At 48.0% G+C, this 14,208-nt stretch overlaps 1 protein-coding gene and 1 non-coding gene across 2 annotated transcripts; one reads left to right on the forward strand and one right to left on the reverse strand.

The window, feature by feature from the left end:
• Positions 1–437: 437 nt before the first annotated feature.
• On the reverse strand, positions 438–10,378 carry PSMB3 (proteasome 20S subunit beta 3). The gene is made up of 6 exons (XM_030840210.2): positions 10,277–10,378; positions 9,774–9,958; positions 7,563–7,670; positions 3,763–3,940; positions 1,475–1,569; positions 438–544 (listed from the first exon to the last, which is right to left on the reverse strand). The coding sequence occupies exons 1-6, from the start codon at positions 10,277–10,279 to the stop codon at positions 496–498; spliced, it is 618 nt and encodes a 205-aa protein (XP_030696070.1). The 5' UTR covers positions 10,280–10,378; the 3' UTR covers positions 438–495.
• An 831-nt stretch (positions 10,379–11,209) lies between these two features.
• On the forward strand, positions 11,210–11,283 carry TRNAN-GUU (transfer RNA asparagine (anticodon GUU)). The gene has a single exon. It is a non-coding gene; the product is annotated as a tRNA-Asn (tRNA).
• The last annotated feature ends 2,925 nt before the right edge of the window (positions 11,284–14,208 follow it).

A 14,208-nucleotide genomic window follows, 5' to 3' on the forward strand; every position in this document is an offset into this window, starting at 1 on the left:
AACACTGATGTGCAAGGATATTACTTATGGACACTTGGCCAAATTTCTACCTGAAACAAAGAAGATTTAAGCGTTTTCCGAGAGTTGAGTAAAAAGGATGCTAGGCTTTGGAGTCAAATGGAACATGGGTTGACATCTTTGCCCTATCACAAAGTGGCCCTGGGCAAGTTATTTAACTCGTTAAACAAGGATAATTAATGTATATTACCTTGAGTCAATATGATGATTAAATTTTAGAATGTGTAAAGCACTTTGTGCAGGGCCTAGCACACAGCAGGTACCCAACAAGTGATTTGTAGATACTATCCCCACTGGTGGACCGGTGGAGCACGCTGCAAGTCAAGAAAACCTGAGGGCTGAGCTATACCCCGAGTAGCTATTTGTAACTGCCCAACTGGGGACAGAGATCTGTGGTAAAACACTCAAAGAAGCAGGAGTGAAAGAAAATCTTTTATTTAAAAAAAAGAAAAAAAGTGGGCTCTGGGAAGAACAGAGTTAGTCCATCCGGGCCTTCAGTGTCCTCGTGGTGATTTTGTCCTTCTCACTGCAGAGGGAGAAAATCACAGAACGTCTACACCCATTCTAGACTGCAGAACAAACTAGAACAGCTGTCCTAACTCTGGGGTTAACTGTTTTGCCCACGTTACACTAATGTTAGCTTGTTTTCCTGGCCTGTGGTGAGGAAGGGGAGAATGGAGAAACTTCCATAGGTGGAGCCGTCAAGAGTTGGGATGATTCAGGGCTGGAGTGTGAAGCGCTCCAAAGCAGGGAAGGAGCTCCCCAGGCCTAGAGAACAAGTAACTTAGGAAGGAGGTGTGAGGTGTTTCACTCCAGTGAAGGGAAAAGATCCTTGGGGTGGTAAATTGTCTGTATTAGCCCCAACCTGTTTTTCACGGTAATTAAGCAGGTTACCCCATAACAAAAGGGTCCAAATGCTTGTTCTGGGAGGTTCCCAAGGAAAGCTGTTGGGAGGATACCAGGTTCCTGGTGACAGCCCCAAATAAGCAAGAGGGAAAGAGGGTGGCAGTTAGGCATCCGGCTGGGGGGTTGGAAAACACTCCCAGGGCTCAGCACACCACACAGTTGTGGGTTCCATGCTGGTGTGAGCTGGGAGAGGACAGGAGCCACCCAGGATTTATTCTGATCAATCTGCAGTAGCTCTGCTGGGGCTCATCCCCACAAAGGTCCCTGAGACTTTGGGGACAGTGCTCAGGAAGGAAAGAAATGTCTATTGTGAGCAAGGGGAGGAGACTCGGGGACACAGAGCCTCACCAGACGGAGGCCAGGGGAATCTGGGTAGGCTCCCACCTTAGCTGCCACCCTTAGGAAGCATGGATTTCTGCTATCCCGGGCCTGCTGCAAGCACCCTTCTTATTTCACACCTGACTAGGGGGCTGGGAAGATGGGGTGTTTGTGCAGGAGGGGAGAGGCACGTGTCTGCAGAGCTTCTAGACTTCTCCCAGTGCACACTTACATGATGTGAACAATGACTCCCATGCCTGACACCGCATCCCTGTCCACAGCATTCAGCATGGCTTGTGAGATGGTTTCAAACAGGTGTTCTGGGTCCTGCCGACAGAGCAGAAACCTTTCAATCCCCAGAGCCTTGGACCCTCACTTCGTCTGGCCCATTAACTCTCTCTTCTCTAGGCTCAAGGTGCCCAGCTCTGGCCCCTCCCGTGTCTGGAGTGAGGGATGGTTCCCTGGATGCGAGAAGCCCCCTCACCTCCTTCTCAGAAGGCAGCAAGGTTACGTAAGATATAGTTCAAGCCCTGCACTTCCTCCGCTAACCAGCATTGTGACCTTGAGCAAGTCAATGTCCCTTCGCTAAGCCTCAATTCCTCTTCTGTCAAATGGGGGAAGAATCCCCATGGCTCCTGTGTGCTTTACCAGCTATCTCATGGACTCTCCTCCTGGGTGGCTCAGAAGTATTGCACAACTCAACCTGTCCAACCATGAACCCATTTCCCCCCAAACCTGTTGCATCCACCACATCCTCTATCTTGGTTGGCTTAGCTAGAAAACTCAAGTGTCCTCAGCATCTCCACCTCGCTCACTTCTGTTTTAAGTGACCAAGTACTCTAGACTCTGGCTGCCCCGCTCCCCCACTGCCACTCTCTTTGCTCAGGACCTCAGTGCCACACCGACCTGCAGGCCTCTGGTGCCTCAGGTCTCTTACTGCCTTTGACACCATGTCAGAAGAAAAAGTTCCAATGAGGTATCACCTCTCACCAGTTAGAACAGGCATCATCAGAAAATCTACAAAAAACAAATGCTGGAGAGGGTGTGGAGAAAAGGGAATCCTCTTGCACTGTTGGTGGGAATGTAAATTAATACAGCCACTATGGAGAACAGTATGGAGGTTCCTTAAAAAACTAAAAATAGAACTACCATACGACCCAGCAATCCCACTACTGGGCATCTACCCTGAGAAAACCATAATTCAGAAAGAGTCATGTACCAAAATGTTCGTTGCAGCACTATTTACAATAGCCAGGTAGGTCATGGAAGCAACCTAAATGCCCATCGACAGACAAATGGATAAAGAAGATGTGGTACATATATACAATGGAATATTACTCAGCCATAAAAAGGAACGAAACTGGATCATTTGTAGAGACGTGGATGGATCTAGAGACTGTCACACAGAGTGAAGTCAGAAAGAGAAAAACAAATATTGTATAATAACGCATATATGTGGAACCTAGAAAAATGGTACGGATAAACCAGTTTGCAGGGCAGAAATAAAGACACAGATGCAGAGAACTCACGTATGGACACCAAGGGGGGAAAGCGGGGTGGGGGGGGCGGGTGGTGGTGGGACGAACTGGGAGATTGGGATTGACATGCATACACTAATATGTATAAAATGGATAACTAATGAGAACCTGCTATATAAAAAATAAAATTCAAAAAAAAAAAAGTTCCAACTGCTTGGCGTGGCATCCAAGGCATTTCCGAGTCTCATCCCGATTTCACTCTCCTCCTTCCTCTCACCCCACATTCTGCCCACACGCCAGCGGCCACAGCAAGCTCTCTCCAGTCACTGAACACACTGGGCCCCTCCTGTACTTCTGACCTTTGCACAGGCTGCTCCTTCTGCCAGCCAGGCCCTTTCTTTCCTCCTGTTCCTGGCAAACTTCATTTCAGCAGGTATCTGTGGGTCTGTCTTATTTCATTAGGCTGCAATAAGCCCTCGAAGACAGACTATCTGGCTTCCCCGGAGCCTGGCAGAGCTGGCACAACAGCCGACCCTGTCAGGTACTGTTCCAATCTTCCCAGGTGATTTCCTCACACCACCACTCATAAAATAGATTCTGTTATTATCCCCATTTTACAGCTAAGGAAGTGGAGGCACAGAGAAGTAAAGTGACTTACCCTGAACATAACTAATGAGATGGTAGGTGGATCTGGGTTTCCAACCCAGACAACCTGACTCCACAGCCCATTCTCCTGAGCTGCCCCTAACCCTATACCTTGTTAAATGTGTGTTCAATGAATGGATATGAGAACCCTGTAAACCCAACGTGGGGAATTATTTGTTGTTGTATCTGACTGAGGTCTCTTCATGGAAGGTGCTCTCCCTGGGAGCCAAGGCCCTGGCAGATGGAGTTTCTGGATGCCCTTCCAAGGCTCAGCAGCTGTGGCTTTCTTTCCTACCTGCACCATTCTTCCCATTACCTGCCAGGTAAACACATTTTCCCCTGATGGCCAAGGGGCGGGCACCTGAGAACCCAGCCCCGCTCCATGCCACCAACTCACCATGTTGGGTTCCCAGAGGGACTCGCACATCCCGTACATTTGTTCAGTGCAGGTACCACTGACTACAAAGTCTTCAGTCACCATGGGGCAGCCGATAAGGTCTAGAGAGCAAATGAAGGGCTTAAAGGTCTTCGGGTCCAATCCAGCAATGACCGGCTCAGTGTAGTAGGGCCCAAACCTGTGGGGGCCAGGAGCAGAGAGAGAAAGTGGAGCTCAAGAACATTCACTTTCCTGTTCAGGCCTGTTCAGACAAGGCCCCGGCCCAGACCCAGGGAGGAAAGTGGAGGGCCCGTTTGGGACAATCCCCTTTCCCCCTCTCCTGGCATCTAGCAATGCTCTAAGACTTTTTCTTCTTTTCTCTGACACTTACCTTCATATCCTCCTCACCCCGACCCTCTCTTCCTCTTCCTTTCTTTGGGAATTCTGTTGTTGTTTTTTTAACCTACTCTCCCTAGGTCCTATCTCATCCAGGTCCTATCACCATCCAATCTTCTATTTATACACCTATACCTTTACTCCTTTCAAAAAAGGATTTGAAGCAGTTTGTAGAAAAAACACTGAAAAATAAAACCAAACAGCTAAAACATAATGCCATTTGCAGCAACATGGATGGACCTAGAGATTACCATACTAAGTGAAGTAAGGCAGAAAAAGAAAGACAAATACCATATGATATCACTTATGTGGAATCTAAAATATGACACAAATGAACTTATTTATGAAACAGAAACAGACTCACAGACATAGAAAACAAACTTATGGTTACCAAAGGGGAAAGGGAGTGGGGAGGGATAAATTAAGAGTTTAGGATTAGCAGATACACACTACTATATATAAGATAGATACACAAGGCCCTACTATATAGCACAGGGAACTATATTCAATATCCTGTAATAAACCATAATAGAAAAGAATATGAAAAACAATATGTATATATATGTATAACTGAATCACTTTGCTGTACCAGAAACTAACACAACATTGTAAATCAACTATACTTCAATTAATTTAAAAAAAAAAAGTCCTTCCTATGCACCAACTAAAGAAAAAAACAACCCCAAAATCAAGAATACAAGACACTCAGACAAAACACGAAGTTTTGTTCTGAGTCTCCCAGCAGACAAAGCAAAGAAGGATACTCAGTGAGCTGGGTTATTTTCATTGTTTGCCATTAGGAAATAATAGCTTATCAGAAACTTGTTCTAGACACTGAGCTTTAAGAAGAATCAATCTTAGGGATATTTAAATAGAAAATAGAAAATACTCAAAAAGTAATAGCCACTATCCTCAACAGAAACAGTAAGTAAACAGACATTTTCCATGTCTTATATCAGCTCTCAGTAATTTCTACGGGCATGATCTTAAGTTACAACTCTGTAAAAAAATAATTCTAAATAAAAAAATAATAATTGTAAGGTGGAGGAAGAGGTTGGAGTAGCGTGCTTTGATCTGGCATTTCTCAAACAGATCCCTAGGTATCAAATTTCTCTAACAAATCTTAAATTTTGTATTTTCCTCTCAATAAACTGAAAACAAAGTTAATATAAGAATGTCCTGTATTATCTGGGTAACAACCTTAAAACTAAATACAACATGGCTCAGGGCCTGCGTTTGTACTTCCAGTCGTGTCGATGTCACGGTACCACCTAAAGGTCAGTGTTTCACAGAGGTGCTTGGATGGATTCTCTGGGGTCCATGAGAAGTTATTTACTTTAAAAAGGGTCTGTACATGGCTCAATTTTGCAAATCACTGCATTAGCCTATCCTGCTGGAAAATCAATGATTTCAGTTGGGCTTGTAGAGAAAGCCCCTGGTTACAGTAGCTGAGAATCTAGAATTTTCCAGGTCAGCTTCAATGTCCTGTATTTTTATTATGAGTAAACATGAGCCATTAAATATATACCGAAATGTGAGTTAATCTGTACAACTTTGTAAGACTTCCTCCCTATATCTGAAACTAATATTGTAAATCAATTACACCTAAATTAAAAAAGAAAGAAAAATAAAGACCTCTCCCCCCACCCCCATGAACCAGTTTTTTAAAATCTCTTGGGGCTTCCCTGGTGGCGCAGTGGTTGAGAGTCCGCCTACCGATGCAGGGGACACGGGTTCATGCCCCGATCCGGGAAGATCCCACATGCCGCGGAGCGGCTGGGCCCGTGAGCCGTGGCTGCTGAGCCTGCGCGTCCGGAGCCTGCGCTCCGCAACGGGAGAGGCCGCAGCAGTGAGAGGCCCGCGTACCACAAAAAAAAAAAAAAAAAAAGATCTTTTGTTAAGCCTTTCTCAATTTGGGATTTTGATAAACATGGTTACTACATATGGCAGACAATTCATAGCTGAGGATATTAACATAAACCTAAAAAAAAGGTAACCATTTGTTTTGTTTATTTTTTAATAGTAAAAAGACAGTAATATTGCTCCAGGTATGGAAATGGCAAAAACTTAGTTTTGAAAGCTGAAGAGTACTTTTGCAACTTTTCTATAAAGTCTAAAATTATTTCAAAATAAAAAGTTAAAAAAAAAGGAAAGAAAAAAAGCTTAACCTGTCTTCTTGCCACCCAGTCTTTTTTTTTTTAATGGCCATTTTTTTCTTTTCTTATTGGAGTATAGTTGCTTTACAATGTTGTGTTAGTTTCTGCTGTACAATGAAATGAATCAGCTATATGTATACATATATCCCCTCCTTTTCGGATTTCCTTCCCATTTAGGTCACCACAGAGCATTAAGTAGAGTTCCCTGTGCTATACAGTAGGTTCTCATTAGTTATCTGTTTTATACATAGTAGTATATATATGTCAATCCTAATCTCCCAATTCATCCCACCCCTCCTTTCCCCATTTGGTGTCCATACGTTTGTTCTCTACATCTGTGTCTCTATTTCTGCCTACAAATAGGTTCATCTGTACTATTTTTGTAGATTCCACATATATGCTTTAATATACGATATTTCTTTTTCTCTTTCTGACTTACTTCACTCTGTGTGACAGTCTCTAGGTCCATCCACGTCTCTGCAAATGGCACAGATTTGTTCCTTCTATGTCTGAGTAATATTCCATTTTATATATGTACCACATCTTCTTTATCCATTCCTCTGTTGATGGACATTTAGGTTACTTCCATGTCCTGGCTATTGTAAATAGCGCTGTAGTGAACACTGGGGTGCATGTATCTTTTGAATTATGGTTTTCTCCACGTATATGCCCAGGAGTGGGCTCGCTGGCTCATATGGTAGTTTTGTTTTTAGTTTTTTAAGGAACCTCCATACTGTTCTCCATAGTGGCTGTATCAATTTACATTCCCATTTGCCACCCAGTTCTGCCCAGAGGTGGGTGGGGAAAGTACCTACAGGGTTCTCCCTTCAATTTCATTCCAGCTTCTGCACTGAATTCTACAGTTAGGAGCCCCTTCTTTTCTCATCATAAAGTCCTCAAATGTCAAAAGTTAACATACACAATTCCTAGGTTCCGTGTATTCCAGAGTATCTAATGACAACAGAATAAGCTCTTGGGTAAGGGTGGCTCCTGGCTGGGAGACGCCAGGGCACACTTTGGTAGCGTTAATTTTGTTTCCTGGGAGCAACTTCACTTGCTGCTTGCATTCCCTGTCTTCTTCTGAAGTAGCCCTTTCTTTCCTATTTGGTTGTTAGGTCCACAGAAAAGACTCAGAAAATAAGGATACTATCCAGCAAATAAGAAATGAGTCAAGGAGGAGGAATCTCCTTCCTGGGTGCCCCCCTCCATACTACTTGCCCAATCAAAGGTCTCTGCATTCCCCGAGTCCCAGGCTACATTTCTACTCACCGTTTCTCGTACAAGAGGTTGGCCACCATGCTCATGAGAGTGTAAGGCTTGATCTGCCGACCTTCCTTCAGCTCATACAGGTTCAGCCGGAACTTGAGGCGCTGGGCACTGTGGTAAAAGGAGAAAAGTGAGTTAGTATGTCATTGCTGAATGTCCCCTGGTGTCCGCCTCATGGAGACACACAATCCCAGCCCCTGCCGAGACTCCTCCCCATCTGCCAGATTTTCTTCTGATTTTCTTACCAGAAGTCCAGCCTCACATCCGCTTCTCAGTCTTGTCCAACACTTCTACCCATAAACATGCCACTCTGCTAACCCTTTTTCTCATACTTTTTTTTAGGGTGAGAAAAGGGGAGTTAAGAAGTGGATTCTCCCCCCACTTTTTTGAGGAATAGCTTATACAGTACACTCTGGGTAGGAGTCTGCCTGCAGACATAATGATGGCGGCTTACAGTAGAAAGAGCAGTGAACTGAGAGAGCTGACCTGGGCTAAGCCTTCACCTTACCACTTAAGTTTTCCATCCCTAAGATAGGGACAAAATAAGTCACCTTATTTTGTGAGATAATGTATGGGTGTTAATAAGCAGCAGCTGCTGCTAATGGACTGAAAGGCGCCTAAGAAAGTAGGCCGCACCTCCTCCAGTCCCATCTCAGAGCCCAGGGATAGGCCCTGCAGGGAACAGACCAGTGACATACATGCTGGAAGCAGAGCAATGAGTAACAGGACACCAGAACAAAGAGCCTTAGACACAACCTAAGCATCATACAGGTGAGGAAACTGAGGCCCAGCAAAGGTAGCAATTACTGCCCACAAACATGCAAACTCGGTGAGAAGAGGCTCCTGAAGAAAAGGAAATAGTGTGAAGGGAACAGCAGTGACTGGAGAGAGGAAGGCTGATGGGGGCCTTCATACTGACAGGAATGCTAAGCCGTCATTCTCTGATTCCACCAACAATGGAAAAAAAGGGCTGGTTGGGTTAGATTTCAGGAAGAATTTCCAAAATATATGTTCTTGAGACTTTAGAGAGGTTTAAGGGAAATGAGAGAGAAAACTTTCTGACAAGCTCCCACCCACCTTAGTGAACTATCAATCTTCTAAGAACAAAGTCCAGGAACTGCTGCTCCTTAGGCCACCTGTGACCACATCTTCCCTCTTGAAACGTTGACCCTCTTTTCCACTGGCCTCTCTTCTTCCCCAACTGACTGCTGAATATACAGTTCAGCTCTGGAGCTGCAGCTTACTTTTTCCCTCTGTGTATTCTGTCTCTCCAGAATCTGTTCCCATAGATTTAACAAATCACCAATGCCTATCCAGCCCTGAGATATAATCTCAAGACCCCAACTGCTCAGAAGATGTTTCTACTTGGCTTGCCTTCTCCCTTTAAAATTGGTATCAAAATCAAAGTCGTCACCTTTCCCCTAAAACCAGTCTTCCCAATTCCCGTATTTCAGTCAACATGCTCAAAACAGAAATCACCTTTAAAACACTTCTGGATTGCCTACATGCCAAGTACTAGAATAGATACTAGTAACAAATAAAAAAGACACAAACCCCGACTTCAATGGTTAACTCTTTGGCCTCACAATATCCAAGTAGCCACTAAGGTTGGTCAGCAACAACTCTCAGAAATGCCTTCTTTTCCTTTCCCACCTCACCACCCCATCAGAACCACAACCTTCACACCCGGACCATCACAAGAGGCACTATTTCATCTCCCAGACTCTCCCTTCTCTCACAGAACCACTGTCAACTAGGTAACTGCTCTAGCAGTTAATAAGGGTTAGTTATCTTATTATGGGTTAGTTATCTTTCTGTATGCCTGCCTTTTCTCCCAACTAGACCTGAAGTTCTTTAGGGGCTGAGCATGGGCTTTGGCCTCAGAGATTGGGATCCTGGGGGTCATTCATTAGCTTACATCTTGGGCAATACACTCTCTGTGACCCTCAGTTTCCTCATCTGCAAAATGGGACAACATGGTAACGTGGTTAAGAGGATTAAAGTCCGTGGATGTAAGGTGCTTTCCACCGTGTCTGGCACAAAGTAAATGCTGCTAAGTTGGTTAGGATACCACTCTATCGCTTACGGTGTTCGGCAAAGTCTCAGATTCACTGATGTTGTTTAGTAGATGACTAACACCCACGCCACTCGAGCCGCTAGGCAAGAATGGTCCAAGAAGAAGCCTGGGTGTAGGTGGGAACCCCCGACACTTACACTGTCTGGACGTCGGTGGCGAGCCCGGCCAGGCCGATGTACAGCCGGTCGCCCATGGGAAAGATCTTCTGGAAGTCCGTGGTCACCATCTGGGCCTGGATCCCGAAGCGCCTGTCGGCAGCGATGGCCACACAGTTCTTCCCCTTCATGGCCATGACGGCCCCTCCGTTATAGGACATAATAGACTGAAACAGAGCGGAAGGGCTCAGCGCGCGGGGCCAAACGCGGCCCGGCGCAGCTCCTGATTCGGAGGCTCCTGTACGCACCGTCCTCCACTCTGGAGGCGCCTGGATGCCCTGAACTCCAGCTCTGAGATTAACGCTGGGAGGCTGCGAGGAGCCCCATTCCCTGCCTCGGTCCTCACCGCGGTCCGCTCCCCCTTCAAACTGGAGCCGCTTCCTTCAATCGACCACCAGGCCTCTACGCCTCCCAAACTCCCCATGACACCCCTCCCCATTCCTCAATCCCTACCCCGTGTCCCTTTTCCTTGCTCCCCACCTCACCATGATTGCCGCGTATTAGGACCTCCAATAGCCACAATTCCAGCAAACCTGCTACGGGCCTCACTGCGCAACCACTCTCGCTGCTTTGTCTCTATTGGCTGGGAGGCCGACCCTTCCGGGACAATTTGGCTTCCTATTGGCTCTATATCTTTGTCAGTCATCAGACAGGAGTTTGGTTGAGAAGCCAAAACCAAGGTGAGGAAAGCGCAAAGTGAAAAGTCACTCTCGGTGCGGAAGAGCCCGGCGTCGCGGTGCAAGCTGGTATAGCGGTGGACTCAGTCTCTGGGCGCAGGAGACGCCGGCCGGAGTCTGCGCCCACGTGGGCTAGTGAAACCCGAGATAAGGGCCTTTGGCTCCAGTGAAGGGCCACGGGGTTGGTTAAGAGCACGCTGTGTGGGTCGGGCATATTACTCATGAAGTTTGTTTCATTTATTCATTCCAGAAATCCTTACATCTGTTGTATGCCAGGCACCATGCTAGGCTCTGGACATGCACTGGGCATGTGCCTAGTATTTAAGAGGTGCCCGTAAAGTGCGTATTTACTCTTGCGAGGAGGGAGGGGCACAGGGAGGGTGTCGCGGGTATTCAGCGGCTGCAGGGATTGGGCTGCAAAGGGGACGTTTGGAAGCCGAGGGTGGTTCTGCTTTGGGGGACTCTCAGCAGGTCGACTTCACGTATCCCCAATATCAGATCACCCTAAAGAGGGACATCACGGGCTTCCCCAACTTTAAGATCCAGAGGAGGCAGGCGACGATTTCCGCCACCCCCGAGCCAATGGAGGGGAGGCGAGCACGTCCCGCCTGTTCCCCTCCCCAGATCCGGACCCTTCTTTGGGTTTGACTTCTTTAGTCCGGTTATGGAATTTCCGAGTTCTGCGCTGTCGCAGGCTCACTCCCATTGACTCGGCTCACTGCGAAACGGGTAGTTACCACCGTCTCTGTGGCGCAATCGGTTAGCGCGTTCGGCTGTTAACCGAAAGGTTGGTGGTTCGAGCCCACCCAGGGACGCTATCCACTTTTTTTTCCACCCTGAAAAGGAAAACCTAAATGAATTATTCTCCCAACCGCTGTAAAGCCAAATTTTGTATTGAAATAGCGGACAACACTTTTTCTATAGCTAATCAAAGGGTCGTTGTGACTGAAAATTCGTTGTTGTTCCGTTAATGACGGGATAATGTCTCCAGCACTTCCCTCCTCCGCCTACCTCCCACCCCGCCCCCAAGCTGGATTGCAGGAAAGGCAAAGACAGGTTTTTGTCTCACCATGCAATACGTTTAACGTTGCATTTTTCGTAGGATTAAAAATGAATTTGCAGTGGAGGTTGAACAGTTTTACATTGTCTGCTTCAATCAATGTTACAATATCGAAATATTACATTTGGAAAGGAATAAAGTAGTGCGAGAGACAAAGGCAGCGACAAATTGAGGGATGAACAGAAAGGTGAGAAAGGAAGAACACAGCTGTGATATACGGAGAGAGACAGAAAGAGGGGACACGACAGAGAAATAGGCGGGTGAGTGGAAGGAAGACCCGGAAAAAATGGAGAGAGGGAAAAGAGAAGCAGTTAATATGAGAAGCATGAGGAAAAATAAATCAACAACAAAAAAACAGGTTTTTTTCTAGAAATACAGAGACGTGGGGAAGAGGATGGGGAAGTAGAAGCAGAATCTGACAAAGGACATTGTTTTGGGGAGAGAGAAGAGTAAAGAACACAGTTAAAGATAGTCATAATATCACTAGAGGAGCTGCCCTCTCCTGCCATTGTCATCCTCTTCCAGGAGATCTTATCCTCGCAGTATCTCTTCGTATATGTGCTGGAAATAATTACCTAGATTCCTGAGTTCCTGCCCTCTGGAAACTTCTAGTCTATGACACACACAGTGACTCTTCTGATGAAGAGTTTGTCAGCTAGGTGACCTCCTGAAATACTACAACTAACCCAATGGAGGGGAAGCTTTGGCATCTCACGTCCGCCAGAGGTGCCTCCCTGGGCTGGGAGTGGGAGCCTCCGTTTTTAAGTGGAGCTAAGCTAAGGACTCTCTCAAGCAGTTCCCTTCCACATTTGGTGCCTCCTCAAGACTGGGCTCAGAGGAAGCCTCTCTGAAAGCCTTCCCCAGTGCTCACCCACCCTTACCTCGAGCTTACAGGGGCGGGGGTGGGGGGCGGTAAGTGGCAAACGGAAGGATACACAGTGCCCATGAAAGCTAACGGGACAGGCTGCGTAACCCTCCCGCTTGCCCCCGCCGGCCTGTGAACACCCTGTGGGGCAAAAGCCCGGCTCATCAGCTTTATATTCCCTGCGCTTAGTGTAGTCTTTGACAATGGCACAGGACAGGTACTTCTTTGTCGGGAAACCTGGGAACTTCAGAAGTGAGAAAGGTTTGGTCAGAGGTTCTCCTGATAAAGCCAGAAAGGCCAGGGATATGGGGACTGGAAAGTGATGGAAGTGATTAAAATGAAGCTTTAGTGGGTAGTGGGGTCTTCTGTCTTGTGTTTTTGCTCGTGATTGGCGCTTAATAACTGAGGAACAAATGAACGGATTCCCAGTGAGCACGGTCGTCCCCTTGGGCAGCACTCCAGGATTAAAGGGCTGCAGTGGGGACTCAGAGGGACGTCAGCCTTCTTCCCAGTAGCTGATATCCTCCCACCTTCATCCAAGACAGCCCTTGGGTGCCCTCTGTGGATCATGGGTGAGACCGAGACCTTCGCGAAACCCCTACAGGTTTCTCTTGCCCGGGATCTTCTAGCCCGAAAGGAGTGGCAGACCAGGAGTCCTTGCTGCTGCACTCCCCTCCCCGCAGGGTGACTGGGGGACTGTAGAGGATGCGCTAGCCTTCCCAAGCAGAGTCCAGGATGCCAGCAACACACTTGCCCCAGGGACAGTGGGCGTGTCCACGCCAAGAGCCCCCTTTCTGTGAAGGGCGGCGAACTCCCGGTCTCCCCGCACACGGAAGGAAAGGAGAGCAGGTGACCGAATCCTCCCCGGCCCAGCTCCCGCGGGTTCTCAGACCACCCCCTCTGGGCGGAAATCTCTCCAGCCCTTCCTCTTCCTCCCCGCCCCCACTCGGTGGGTGTGCGCCAAAGACTGAAGCTGGGGTCACTTGGCGGCCAGTGTCCGCAGGTCTTCTGGTCGCCAGCCAAAGGGTGAAAGCATTCAGCACGGTGGCCTCAGCTTCGGGTCTGCCTGGGCTGCGAAAGAGGAGGGAAGGAGGAAGAGGAAGGCCGTCGGATGCTTGCTGAAGATTCGTTTCCTAATTTCCTAACTTGAGCCACCCACCGCCAGTGCGCTTAATGGCGCTTCTGGCCGGCTAATCGAACTCTTTGGAGTGACTGACATAATGATCATCCCTAATCTATACTGAATAACGAATACGCGAATCGACCGTCCTAATCTAATGAGGCGGACCCACGCTAGTCTCCATAACGTAGTATCGATCGGCTTCCCCGGCGCCGGCCTCAGCTGCTGCTCCAAGGTTTTCCAATCTCCCTCCTAGTCTTCTCCTCCGGCGGGAGCCACAGGGTACCGGAGCCCGGAGCAACGATCGGAGTAGGAGGGCATCAGCCGCCTTTGCGCTCGCCGGACTCCCGCCGCCTGGGCGAGCGAGGCGCACCAACCTTGCAGAGGTCGGGGCGCAATCGGCGCGCGGGCGAAAAATGCGGGAATAAGTGCCCGGCAGGAAAAAAGCGCGGGCCCACTTCCGAGCCCCGGCGCCTTGTTTTCGAGTGCATTCGGGCCTCTCGCGTTAGGCCGGGTTACTGTGTCCCGGGCCCGGAGCCTGAGCTGACGTCTTCAGCTTGCCTCCCGGTCCAGGTTGCGTTCCGATCTTGACCGAGCACACCGGAGGCGCCAGCCTCCACCACAGCAAACCGAGCCCTCGCCGCGAGACGTCCTCCAGGCCTCTGCCTCCGTCCTCCCGGCGGTTTGCTCCCCCG

The sequence above is a fragment of the Globicephala melas genome, chromosome 20 (genome assembly GCF_963455315.2).
Source record: "Globicephala melas chromosome 20, mGloMel1.2, whole genome shotgun sequence".
NCBI classification, from domain to species: domain Eukaryota; kingdom Metazoa; phylum Chordata; class Mammalia; order Artiodactyla; family Delphinidae; genus Globicephala; species Globicephala melas.